Source organism: Spermophilus citellus, assembly GCF_964194105.1.
Source record: "Spermophilus citellus genome assembly, chromosome: 2".
NCBI classification, from domain to species: domain Eukaryota; kingdom Metazoa; phylum Chordata; class Mammalia; order Rodentia; family Sciuridae; genus Spermophilus; species Spermophilus citellus.
The window spans coordinates 184,764,902-184,777,491 of NC_138183.1; the positions used below are offsets into that span (position 1 = coordinate 184,764,902).

The 12,590-nt window shown below is 39.2% G+C and overlaps 1 protein-coding gene across 2 annotated transcripts in view; it reads right to left on the reverse strand.

The window, feature by feature from the left end:
- Positions 1–12,480: 12,480 nt before the first annotated feature.
- The window catches only part of ANKRD42 (ankyrin repeat domain 42), a 136,891-nt gene continuing 136,781 nt past the window's right edge, over positions 12,481–12,590 (reverse strand). The window contains exon 13 of one of the 2 annotated variants that reach the window (XM_081280143.1): positions 12,481–12,535. In XM_081280143.1, coding sequence (XP_081136269.1) covers positions 12,508–12,535 — 28 coding nt within the window. In that variant the 3' untranslated portion in view covers positions 12,481–12,507. The remainder of the gene's footprint in view (positions 12,536–12,590) is intronic. The other variant, XM_081280144.1, reaches the window with a different exon arrangement.

The window sequence follows — 12,590 nt, forward strand, 5'->3', positions numbered from 1 at the left end:
TCTTCTGTTATTCAGATATTCATTTCCCTTGTCCAGTACTGCAGACTCAGCTGTCCTAGAGGGATCAGTGTTGTATTTTCCCATCACAAGTGACTCTCTCTGAAATGAATTCTGAGCCAAGATTTAGATAAACAGACCCATTCCCTGTCATGTATGCATGATTTCTTCGTGTGTGTTTCATACAGTTCTGTGAGGAGCATGTGCCCAAGATGAACAGGGAACAACAGCACAATAATCAGCAGAGCTTGTCCTCACTCCATTAATAACACAGCTGCTGAGACTGGGAGCTAGAAGGCTGACTTCTAGTCCATTTATTGGGTTTAGCCAAGTCGCATATATTTCTGATGTCTGTTCATTATCCGTGTGTATGTGCACACAGGCACTGGGGAGTGAACCCAGAGCCTAGTGTGCTAAGCATGCACTGTACCACAGACCTACATCCCTAGCCCTTAACATGTCTTAAAAGGAGTTGGACTTGGAAAGTTAAGAGGTGTGTAGGTAGCAGGATGAGCTAAGAGGGGACACTACTCACTAGAGGAATGAGTCATTCCCTCTCAAATTCCTTAGTTACTTCAGTTTTTATCCATAATGGGGATGGCGGTGAGCCTGGAAGGAATGGGCAAAGGGGAGGGAGGGTAAGGGAGGGGTCAAGGAAGTAAGGAAGACAGTGAAATAAGATGGACATCATTACCCTAAGTACATATATGAAGACACGAATAGTGTGACTCTACTTTGTGTACAATCAGAGACATGAAAAATTGTACTCTGTATATGTACTATGAATTGAAATGCATTCTGCTATCATATATAACAAGTTATTTATTTATTCTAAGAATCTAGATCTGCTTCCCAAATACTTGGGGATAAGTACCAACATGTGAAAAGAGGAATAAAAAAACAAGTGATCCGTCTAGTTGATTTTGTTTTCAAGGTAGGGTGACCTGTCCCAAGATAAGTGGATAATTAAGAAGAAACCTCATGTGGTCTCTGAGATTCACACAGCCCACTGGGCCCATGGAAGGAAAGGCAGTGGTAAGTACCTCCTGCCAAGAAATGTTGGATGGTCCTTGATGCTTTAGAAGCTTGACTGCTGAGCTCCCCACAGTGCATGAACCACAAGGATGAAATTGTAAGTGAAGAAAGTGAAAGAACATCCAGGTCTCCAGAGTCTACAAGGACAGAGTATCCTAAATGCTGCCTCCAAATACAGTCTACCCTCACTGTCTAGGGGTCACTACAGGAAATGTAGGGGAGAAGAGCAGTTTTCTCTGCTTTGATATTGTTTTTATGGCAACTCAAGTGGTCTGTGTTCCCTACAGGGAACTTTGAAACTACAGCACATTGGAGATCCTACAACCTGGGCCAGGCTGGGGGACACAAACCTGCTAAGAAGATCGCTTGGTCTCTCCAAGCCACGGGTTCCGCACTTGGAATGGTGGTAGTAACAGCTTGCAGAGCGGTAGTGAGGATTAAAGAGATGGTGTGCTTGCAGATACTTTACACATGGCAGCTTCTTCCTTTAAATAGAAAGGCATCCTTCTTAATGGGTAAGCCCACAGGTGCTACAGCCTAAAAGCACAGGGTCAGCCTCTAGCTGCTGATTACAAGAACTTGAGCAAGCTCCTTCCCTCTTGTGCCTCAGTTTTCTTTTCTCCAAAATAAGGATGAAAATAATAGCTGCCCCACAGAGGGTTGGGGGCCTGTGATGGGATCCACTTGATTGGATTAAGGGATACCTGGAAACCTGGAAGGGCATTCTGTCAGGGTGTTTCCAGGGGAGTTTAGCATGTGAGGTCCTAATGAATATGGAGAGGAAGCCCTGCCGTCCATGTGGACAGACAGAACAAATATGTCCCCCACCACTATGTCCCCTCTGGAGCTGGGACACACTCTTCTCTGGCCTTGGCCATCACAAGTCCAGGCTCTCTGAGTTTAGACTCCAGGGTTTACACTGGCAGTGCCCTCCCCTGGTTCTCAGGTTTAGGCCTCTAAGTGAGAGTTAAAACATTATCCTCCCTAATTCTGAGGCCCTTGAACTTGGCATGAGTGGTCATCCCAGGGTCATCAGACTGCAGACAACCTTTTGTGGGACTTCGTAGCTGCCATAATCCTGGGAGTCAATTTCCTCATAAACTCCCTCTCACATCTATATGCATATCCTATTGATTCTGTTAGGAGAACTCTGACAAGGAAATCAAATATACTCACTGACATGAGGTTCTCAGATTAACATCTGGCCAAGATGAGCCCTTGAAAAACTGTGTCATTATTATTATTTAGTATGTGCTCCATGAGACCCTCATATAGTACCTGGCATGATACAGCATTAAATCAACATTTGTTATCCCTGCCTCCTCCCTTATCTACCTCTTCTCCAAGTAAAACCTCCCTGGTCCCCTCGGTTGTGTCTCAGCCAACATGGACTCTACGATGTGTTCCCCCTCCACATTCTTTTCCATTCAGTGGTGCCTCTTTTCAAACAGTTTCCAGCACTGAAAAGGTTGAATGAGGAGCCCATAAATTGTGGCTTATTCTGGACACTGTGCATGTTGATGCAGGTTGAACTGGGCTAGCAGTATGACCTATCTAAAACTGTGTGCCCTTGCTGAGAACGAGACAGCTAAGCCCATTACCAGTGCCTGGTTATCAGGTACCAGCCCAGAGGCTCCATCCATAATCAGAAACAGCCAGAGTGGCCTCAGCAGTGGGGACATTTCAGGCAGATCTGCCTGCCCCTGAAAAGGCTGCAGGAAAATGAAAACTGCCATTGAAGCTACTTGTGATTACACAGAAAAACAACTAAATAGGATTATTGGCTGAACTCAACAGTAGTTACTCTTTTCTACTGCATGCAAAAGATCACCTTGTGTAATAAAAGAGCACTGGATATGGCCCAGTAAGACTCAAATTCAGCTACACGTTTTCCTCAGTTTCCTTATGTGGAAAATGGGATGATACTGCCTGCATTATTTCTTCTCTCACCATGAAGATCACAATAAGATAATGAGCCTGAAGAGCCTGGGAACTGTAGAAGGCTGCATAACTTTAAGATCAAAATGCACTATTGTCTTTCTTTTTTTTAGCCACAGGGAGAACTTAATAGCTTTAAACTGAAGGCATATGGGGGCAGGAAAGATGGTAGAATGTGATGGACATTATTACCCTAGGTACATGCATGACTGCAACTAAGATGCAGCGTTACATTGTGTACAATCAGAGAAATAAAAAGTTGTGCTGCAATTGTGTACATGAATCAAAATGCATTCTGCTGTCATGTATACCTAATTAAAATAAATAAATTAAAATTTTTTAAAAAACTGCTCAGGATTATAAGCTACATGAGGGCTCCCGCTGTGTGGCCACCTCCTAGCACAGGATCTGGCAACTGTAGGTGCATCATAAATACCTAAGTCAGAAAGACTTAAGAGCTACCACCAGCATTTCCATCTTCTAATCTTTAGGACCCAAGGAAATGTCATTTCCTAAAGTGAAGGAAAAAAAAGCATGAGTCAGTGACTCAGCCACTCGTGGGTTCAAATCCACACTGAACAACTTAATAGCTGTCTAAGACTGATCAGTTAATTACTGGGAACCTTCCTGTCTTCATTAGGAAACTGTGGATGACAGGTCTGTATTATACCATGTTGCTATGAGAAAAAATAATGAGAAAACATATGTAAAACTCTTAGAATTAAGGTTATGACTCCACAGTTCTCAATTCAGGCAAAGTCAGAACTATAAAGATTATTAAAAATTATTTATTCTAATTTTGTAAGAGGAACCTTCAGGTCAAGGAGTTAAGGTAACTTACCAAGGTCACAGAGCTCTCAGATATGTGCCTTCCATTTGGGGCAGCTGGCTGTTTGGAGAAATGTCACAGCCCATAGAGGAGCCTGGCAGGAGCCTGCATCCTCTCTCTCTCCCCAGTAGGACACACAATGTGTATTCCTGCTGCCTTCCTCCCTGAGGGCTGTCTTAAGGATTAGAATTGTGAGGATCTTGTGTGGTTTTCCTTACTTGGGCTCCTCTGATCTGCAGATTTCTTTATGAATATTTAAACCTGGGGAAGGAGTTTCAATTATCCGGGACTGATCAGAAAACCAGGAAGTGTGACCATATTCTTAAAAAAAAAAACTACATTTTAATTGCTATAATCCCCATCTGCTTTGTATGTATGTATGTATGTATGTATATATGTATGTATTTTTCTCTAAGGGAGAAGACTGGAGCACATATCCTAGTTTCTCTAAAGAAGCAAAATATGTGGATATTGCAGAGCTCATTGTGCTTTCTTAGAAATGCACTAATTAAATTTACTCAAGCCGTGCGTGAGGAACATCTATGTTGAACAGTTTCTGCTGCAGGGAACAGCAGATGAGAAATGGTTGCCAAAAGAGGAATGCCTTTGGGGAAAAGAGCCTGAGTGCCAACCACGGCAATTCCTTCTGTCCCTGCCCAGAGGGATGGTGATGCCAAAACCCGGACCAAGTCATGTAGAAAGTCATCTAAATAACAGCATGGGATCTCTCAGCAGGGCATACACAACTTTGAGATGCTGGGAGCTGGGCTTACTATGCTGTGCCAGGTGTTCTACATTCCTTATTTCTAAGTCTCCCAAGAGCCCTGTAATAGAGGTATTATTATTCCCCCATGCTATAGATATAAATCCAAGGTGTCGGTCTGGGGATGTGGCTCAAGCGGTAGCGCGCTCGCCTGGCATGCGTGCGGCCCGGGTTCGATCCTCAGCACCACATACAAAGATGATGTGTCCGCCGAAAACTAAAAAATAAATATTAAATAAATAAATAAATAAATAAATCCAAGGTGTGAAGGGATAAAATTAATTTAAAACTAAATTGCCCAAGGCCCTATAGCTGCTAAGTGGTAGGGCCAGAATACAAACCCCGGTCTGCCTGGGGTTTTGAAGTCTGTGGGTTCCACCTTTCTTTTGCATCCGAAAAACATCTTTAGCCTTTTTACCAGAACCTTCTTTTTGCCGGTCCAGATATTCAGGGATGCATATTTTATAACTCAATGCATAGTTTCTGGATACATATTCAGCCCCTTGGAGCACAAAACACAATTAGACTATTCTGAAGAATATTCACAAGAATAAAACCAATTACTTAAGACAGAGAATTCAATTATTTTCTGTATTTATAATCCATGTATTTTGAAATATTTTTGTCCTTACCTCTAATAAACCTTGCTTATCATTCTTCCAATGTGCTTGCTTTACTCCACGTGGCGAGAACACATTGCTGAAATTTCTTGGTGTTAGGCTTCACACCACAATCATGCTTTCACCTTGCACCACTGGACAATTTTTTAGAGGAGGGAAAAGAGAATTGTGTTTGGGGCCACAGACAGGCTGGGCTTATAGAGTGAAATGGGAAGCTTGTCATCAAAAGAAAGTTATCTTTCATTGATTGCTATTATGTACTGAATACCTTTCTCAAGCAGAGTGAAAGTCTTATAAAGCCTGACTTCTGCCTCTTAGAGATTGGAGTCATAGGGAATGATACCTGACTCATGTCTAAATAACTACAAGTGCAGGTGGCTGTCTGGAAGGCAACAGGATGCTAAAATAAGAAGACAAAAATAAGAAGCAAATTTGGTCAGAGTTATGAGATTAAATGGGCACATTTGCGATTATAGCAGAAGATTTTTTTAACACCACTATCAGGAGCATAGATAGACAGCTGGGCGTGATGGGGCATAACTGGGATCCCAGCTATTTGGGAAGCTGAGGCAGGAAGATCACAAGTACCCTGTATCAAAATAAAAATTTAAAAAAGGGCTGTGGACGTAGTCCAGTGGCAGAATGTCTGCCCAGCATGTATGAGGCCCTTGGTTCAGTCCCCAGTACTGAAGAAAAAAAAAAGATTAAACAGAAATAGAAAGAGATTGAAAAAAAAATGAATCACACAGTTAAGGGATGGGAATTTATTTATTTATTTATTTATTTATGTAAAAAAAACAGATAAATGAATGAGCATGGCTGTGTTTAAATAAAATTTTACAAAGACAGGCAAAAACAGGCAACAGGCCAGATTTGGACCCAAGATTACAATTTTTTGACCCTCTGACTTCATGGATTGAGAGAAAGTTTTGCATCCAACAAATATAAGATATGCATATAAATAAAATTCCTGTGGTTTATTTTAAAAAAACTGGGGAGCAAAGAAGGCTTCATTAAGTTTCAGAGAGTAAGGTCAATAGCCCAGAATCATTTCTCAAATCTTGGTATAATTAAATTAGAAATAAGCAATAAAAGAGTATAAAATATATTTTGGAACACACTTCCAAACAGAATTGTTATATTATTCTGTTTTTAATAGCATCATTTTCAGTAGAAAAAAAAGAATAAAGAAAATAAGGGCCTATCAACCAAAAAATGATAAAAAAGGAAAACTGTGATATAGTTATATGATGGAATACTATACTGCAGATAAAATAACTGATAGAAACTCAGAAAATGAAAGAGAAAGGCAAGTTGCAGAATGATAAACATAATTATTGTTGATGTAATTTATATAAATTTGAAAGCATGCATATATTGTTTATGGATATTATTGCTTATGGGTATGACAGAAGAAGATATTAAAGAAACTTCTTCTATTGACCCAGTTGTGTGCTTGTCCAAGTTGAAAACACCCATCTATCGTAAAAAGATGTGGTAATCATCTTCTCTGACTTTGTATTTTGTCTAAATGATTTTTTAAATACTAACTTTCAGAAAAGTAGTTTAATATTTTATATTATTGGATTTATTGGTCCTTCTTTTTGTATGTGAGGCTCTTAAGAAATTTTTCCATTTACTGAGATTATGAGGAGATTCTATATAAAATATTTCATATGGGAGAAACATATGAGAATATATAAGAATTTTCAGGGCTGGGGATGTGGCTCAAGCGGTAGCACACTCGCCTGGCATGCGTGCAGCCCGGGTTCGATCCTCAGCACCACATACAAACAAAGATGTTGTGTCTGCCGAAAACTAAAAAATAAATATTAAAAAAAATTCTCTCTCTCTTTCTCTCTTAAAAAAATGCATAAATTCATATGATATATACAAATACATATAAACATGTAAACATATATATATTACATTTGGGTCTTTAATCAAAATGGAATTGATTTTTATTTTGATGTGTTTATGATGCTTTAATTTAATTAAATATAAATGTTTTTTCTTCAAGATTTCCGATTCTTTTTGATAGACATCTTCAATCTATTCTAATGTCATTTCCTTTTGTTTTTTTTAAACGAAAGTCACTTTATTAATCTCTTTGAAAATTCTAAACATATTTAAGTTTCTGTAAAATTTTATTTTAAAATTTTTTCATCTGATATTAGTTTCCATTATTGGTTTTTGTGGACTGTCTTAGGAGTAGGTTTAGCATTTTGATTTACAGGCTAATTTTCAGTGAGTATTTTGCTTTGAATTTTGTCATTTGTCTCTTTCTGCCCTTCTATGATAATCTTACTTCCTTGAAGTAATTTTTAATTTTATTCCAGTTGGCACCCAGAAACCTCCCTTAGAGTGGCATCTTGGTGCTCTTATTCCATGGTGATATTTGGAATATCATACATCTAGTCATTGGTGGTTCCATTCTTGGGTTAGCACTGATCTATGTCCTCCCTCCTCCTAAATTTACTGTTTCCTACAGAGCCTGAGACTCAAAAAACTGGCACCAGTTTTGTTCATGTCTTTCACAAACACAGGGATGTCCCTGGCTCTAGGCAGTGGGCCTGGCTCTGTTCTTGTCTTGTTGGAACAATTTTAGTCCTGCTTTCCTGCAAAAGTCCAACTCCTGATCATTGCTGCCTACTTCATAGGTTGGGCTCCAGTGGTCCTGTGGCATTGGTCCTTCTTATATGCTCTTTGTATGTTTACTCTATCTTCGGGCTATTGAGATGTATGAATAGTTTTGAGGTGAGACATGTTTTTCTTTTACCTGTCACTGCTATGTGTTTGGAAGGGAGGGGTGCCTCAAAGCATATATTTCATGAATGTATGGAGACAATCTGCTCTCTTGACTGCTTTCCTAAACCCCACAAACATCTCCCTTGCCTCTTTCTGAGGCTCTTGATAGTGGATATGAGAAATTCTTATTTTATTCCTCAAGAATCCGTTCTCCTATCCCTTTCATTTGTTTAATCTCATTGTCTCTTGTACCGTTTCATCTTTTTCACCATTGTGCAATGCTTAGTACATAGGAGGACCCTCAACTATGTCTTTAGTGAGGTCACACATTTGGTGAATTAATGAACAAACTTTTAAATTGAGTAATAAACCAGGTGCTGGGCTAGACTTTAGGAGTCATGGAAGAGTCAGCTATTCTCTTTATCCTTAAAAATTTGGCAGTTCAGTGGAGGGGTGTCATGTACACATGTGTCTTCACAAGCAGCAGAAGCTGGGACTAGATAAAGGAGAGGTGTAAAGGGGATGGGGGAGAATGCTCTCATCCACTCAAAAGAAGCAGAGGCTATCAGGAAATGGTTCCTATAGGAGATGGTGCTCGAGCTGAGTCTTGATAGGTAAGCAGTTATTTATCAGGTAGACAAAGTAAGAAGGGAGAGGCTTTCCTGAGTCTCCAACTAGGTTAAAGTTATTTATTATATATATATATTTTCTATATATATAGAAAATATATATATATTATTAAGGTAATTTAATATTCACATTGGTGATTATTTAAAGTCTATCTCTCCTATTTAGTAGCCAAACATTGGAGATGTGGTAATGAAACAAGATGATGCTCCCAACCTAAGTAATAAGTATCTTTCAATGAATTAATGAGGACTTCCTAGGCAGAACAAGTATCTGGCACAAGTACAAGGGTTAAAAAAGCCTGGAAGCTTTGAGGAAGACAAGCTGATTACCACATCTGTGGGGATCTACAGGGAACTGTGAAGACTGTTAGAAACTACCTCTGCAGAGGGTCTCCATCCTCTGGGAGCTAACCCTTTTCATTGGGGTTTGAGATATACCCAGCTTATACATGCATTGGCTTTAGAGCAAGTTATGTGGACTCAGAATTTTGAAAGTCAGTAAGTTTTTCAGTTTCTGAGGAGATTTGTTACCAGATATTATATTTAAAATCTGTTATGTTGGTTATAAATATTCATTTGTTAATTCTACAAGTATGGACTAAGCATCTGCTAAATAACACTCAGGCACTGTGGGTAACACTAGGAATATGGGATGGGAAGTGATCCTGCCGTAAAAGGGCCTACTCTAGTAGAGGTGGATATAAGTAAGAAAGCAACTGCTTGCCAAAAACAGTTGCTCCTCAATATGTCCAAACTTCTAGATCCAAATACTGATTCTGGGGAAATACAGAGGATAGAAGAATGTAAAATTTTACAGCACAGAAATTCTATCAGCAAAACATTGTCTGTGGGGAGCATGTGGAATGAACAGTCCACTTTCTCTAATAAATAAATCGCAAGAAAAAAGTTGATGGAGGCACCATGAAAATAGATTGAGAGACTTGGAGACACATGAACCAACTGCAATATATGGAAGTTATTTGGCTTTCTGATTCAAATAAACATAGAGTCAAAATAAAATATTAAAAAGACATTAAACATTTAAACATTGACATGATATTTGATGAATCAAGAATTATTTCTATTTTTTAGTTGTTCTAATGATTGTATTAGAGTTCTCTAAGATATAAAACATAATATATGCATAAAAAATGTGATGAAATTGCTAGATATTGGGATTTACTTAAAGATAATATGATGGGGAGGGAAGTGGAAAGGATTCAAAATGAAACAAGATTGGCCACAAATTCATAATTATTGAATCTTGTTGATGAGCACATGGAAATTCATTATAGTATTGTGTTAATATTTTTAGATATTTGAACTTTTCCATGATTAAAAATTATAGGAAGATAACTCAAATATACTCTGTGATGGAAGTGGAGTATTATGGAGATGCATAAAACAGCATGTGACCCAGACCAGAGGGTCCAAAAGACTTCCTGGAAGAGAGGCGTCTGCAGTGCACTGTGGTCCGTTTTCATGGACACTAGATTTCTTCCTCCAGGATTGGGAGAGGATCATTCTCAATCGTGGAGAGCTGCAACTTCCTTCGTAGCTCAGGTGGCCACATGTGGTCCAAGCATTCTTGGTTCTCTGACTCAGGCTCACTCTTTTCTTAAGGTTTCCCATAAACTCAAGATTATGGGATCAGACCAAGGTATGTTTGCTTCCTTGACTTCGAGGTAGAGCAGGAGGAGTTGCTCCTTTGTTGGAAAGAGCCAGACCAGATTTTTTTAAAATATGGAAGTCCATGAGCCACCACTCTTCGCTATATTAAACCTACAGAAACCCAAGTCTACTCTAAATTGTAAGGGAGGGAAAATTGAGACCTGGAAACCAAGTGCCCTCACTTTCCTGGCAGTGGGACTTCATAGAATGCAGGATTTTATTTGTTTTTCTCTCTTTTGCATCTCTATGTCTCCCCCTAACAAAAAAGGGCTCCCTGAATTAATAAAATGCATACTTTCATATTAAAGTTTCTGCCAAGAAATTTCTTAAATTTCTACTAGTTCTCCCCCCCCCATACATTCTACTGTTTGTTTACCACTGATCTCTTGTGCTGGAGCGTGAGCTCTATCTTTTCTCTTTGCAGCCAATTTATATAATACATGTCTGATTACGTCCTTTGCTATCTATCTATCTATCTATCTATCTGTTTATTTTTACAGTGTTGGGTATCAAACCCAGGGCCTTGTACATGTTAGGCAAGTGCTCTATCACTGACCTATATTTCATCCCTTTAGGTCCTTGGGCATATCTGTGCTAGGGAATGAAAGTTGCATTAGCAGGCATTTTCAGAAGTGGTATATGGCAGTGGTTAAGGTCTCACTGAACCCCAGGTTCAGGCAGAAATCACCTGTTGCTCCATTTCTCCAGATTAGGAAGGTTCATGTCACCTACACTCTAACAAAAGAGAGAATACCCACTTCTCTCTTCCAGAAAGCTTGTTTATAATGAATGCATGTTTTGATTCCTCTTTTTATTAGGGATGGGGTATGGAGGTGTGAAGGGGACAAAGAACAGGAGCATGTGATCAGAGGCCACTATGAGCTAGGAATTAGAGTTTTCAAGTTTGGGGTTTTTTTGAGGACTTCTATAAGTACATGCATGGAAATATCTTGCTGCCTTTGACCCTAGAACAGGAAGGATCTTTGAATGTTGTTAATCAGATTCTTCACTCGAAGCTGGCCTTCCTGTTCCTATTAGAAGCTGCATTCTCTGGAATGCAGTGTGAGAAAGAATGTGATTTGTCCCTAAGAAAAAACTCAGATCTGGAAGGAGGATCACACCCCATGAAGGAAAGCAGGTAGGGCAATCAAGAAGATGCAGGCTGTCATGGTGGTATGAAGACAAGGTACAAGAAAGCCTTCACTTACTGCACTCATGAGTAGTATGTGCCAGGTGCTTTGACTGTATTATATAATTAGTCCTTGAAAAAAAAAACAGCTGGAGGAATCAGAGTTTGATTCTACAGATAAGAAAACTGAACCCTGTAACATAGCTAGGTTACAAAGGTATTAAATGCTAGAAGAAGAATTTGAATTCAGTTCTTTCTAATTCTGTTCCCTTCCATTACGCCATTATGGGTTCTGAGTGGTCACATCATGTGCAAGATGGACATGTGCAAGAAGGGACTTGAGTAATCATTTAGAGAAAATATATTATTTAAGAAGATCCCTGAAAAAATTGGTGGGGTTTCAACTGGTGTGGATGGGATGGAGGGTCATTCTAGGCAGGGAGACTGTATGGGGAAAGAAAGCAAAAGTTCAGAAAGCGTTCCTATACAATGAGCCATATGGCTGGCATGAGCTTGAGGTGCAGGTAGGGATTTTCCCACTGAGAAAAGCAGACATTGGATTGTGGTAAGAGCTCCAGATGCAACAAAACTGCAGGTAAATTGGCAGATTTTGGCTTTACTATCTGTATTCAGGGGAAAAGAGAAGAAGTGATTCAGAGCCATGATGTGGAGACTTAGATAAGAAGAAACAAAACTGATAGCATCCATAGATGAGGTATGTGTCTACACAAAAATCCCAAGGAAATCTAAAGTCCAATTATTAGAATTAATCGTAAAAATGCTGGTAGATAATACTGGTAGTATATTATTATTGCAAAAAAAAAAAAAAGGAAAATTGCTGGTTGTGATGGCACATACTTATAATCCCAGTGTCTCAGGAGGCTGAAGCAGGCAGATTGCAAGTTCAAGGCCAGACTCAGTAAATTATTGAGACCCTCATGGATTTAGCAAGACCTTTTCTCAAAATAGAAATTATAAATGGGTGAGGATGTGTCTCAGTAGTAGAAGCCCCCTGGATTCAATCTCCAATGCCATATACACAAAAATAATTAATTAATTAATTAATTAATTAAATCCCAAATCTAGGTGCAGTGGCACATGCTAATAATCCCATCTACTCAGGAGGCTGAAGCAGGAGGATTATGAGTTCAAGACCAGCCAGGGAAAACAAGACCCCTGTATAAAAAAGAGAAAGAAAGAAAGTTAAACATGGAGTTAATCATATGATGCA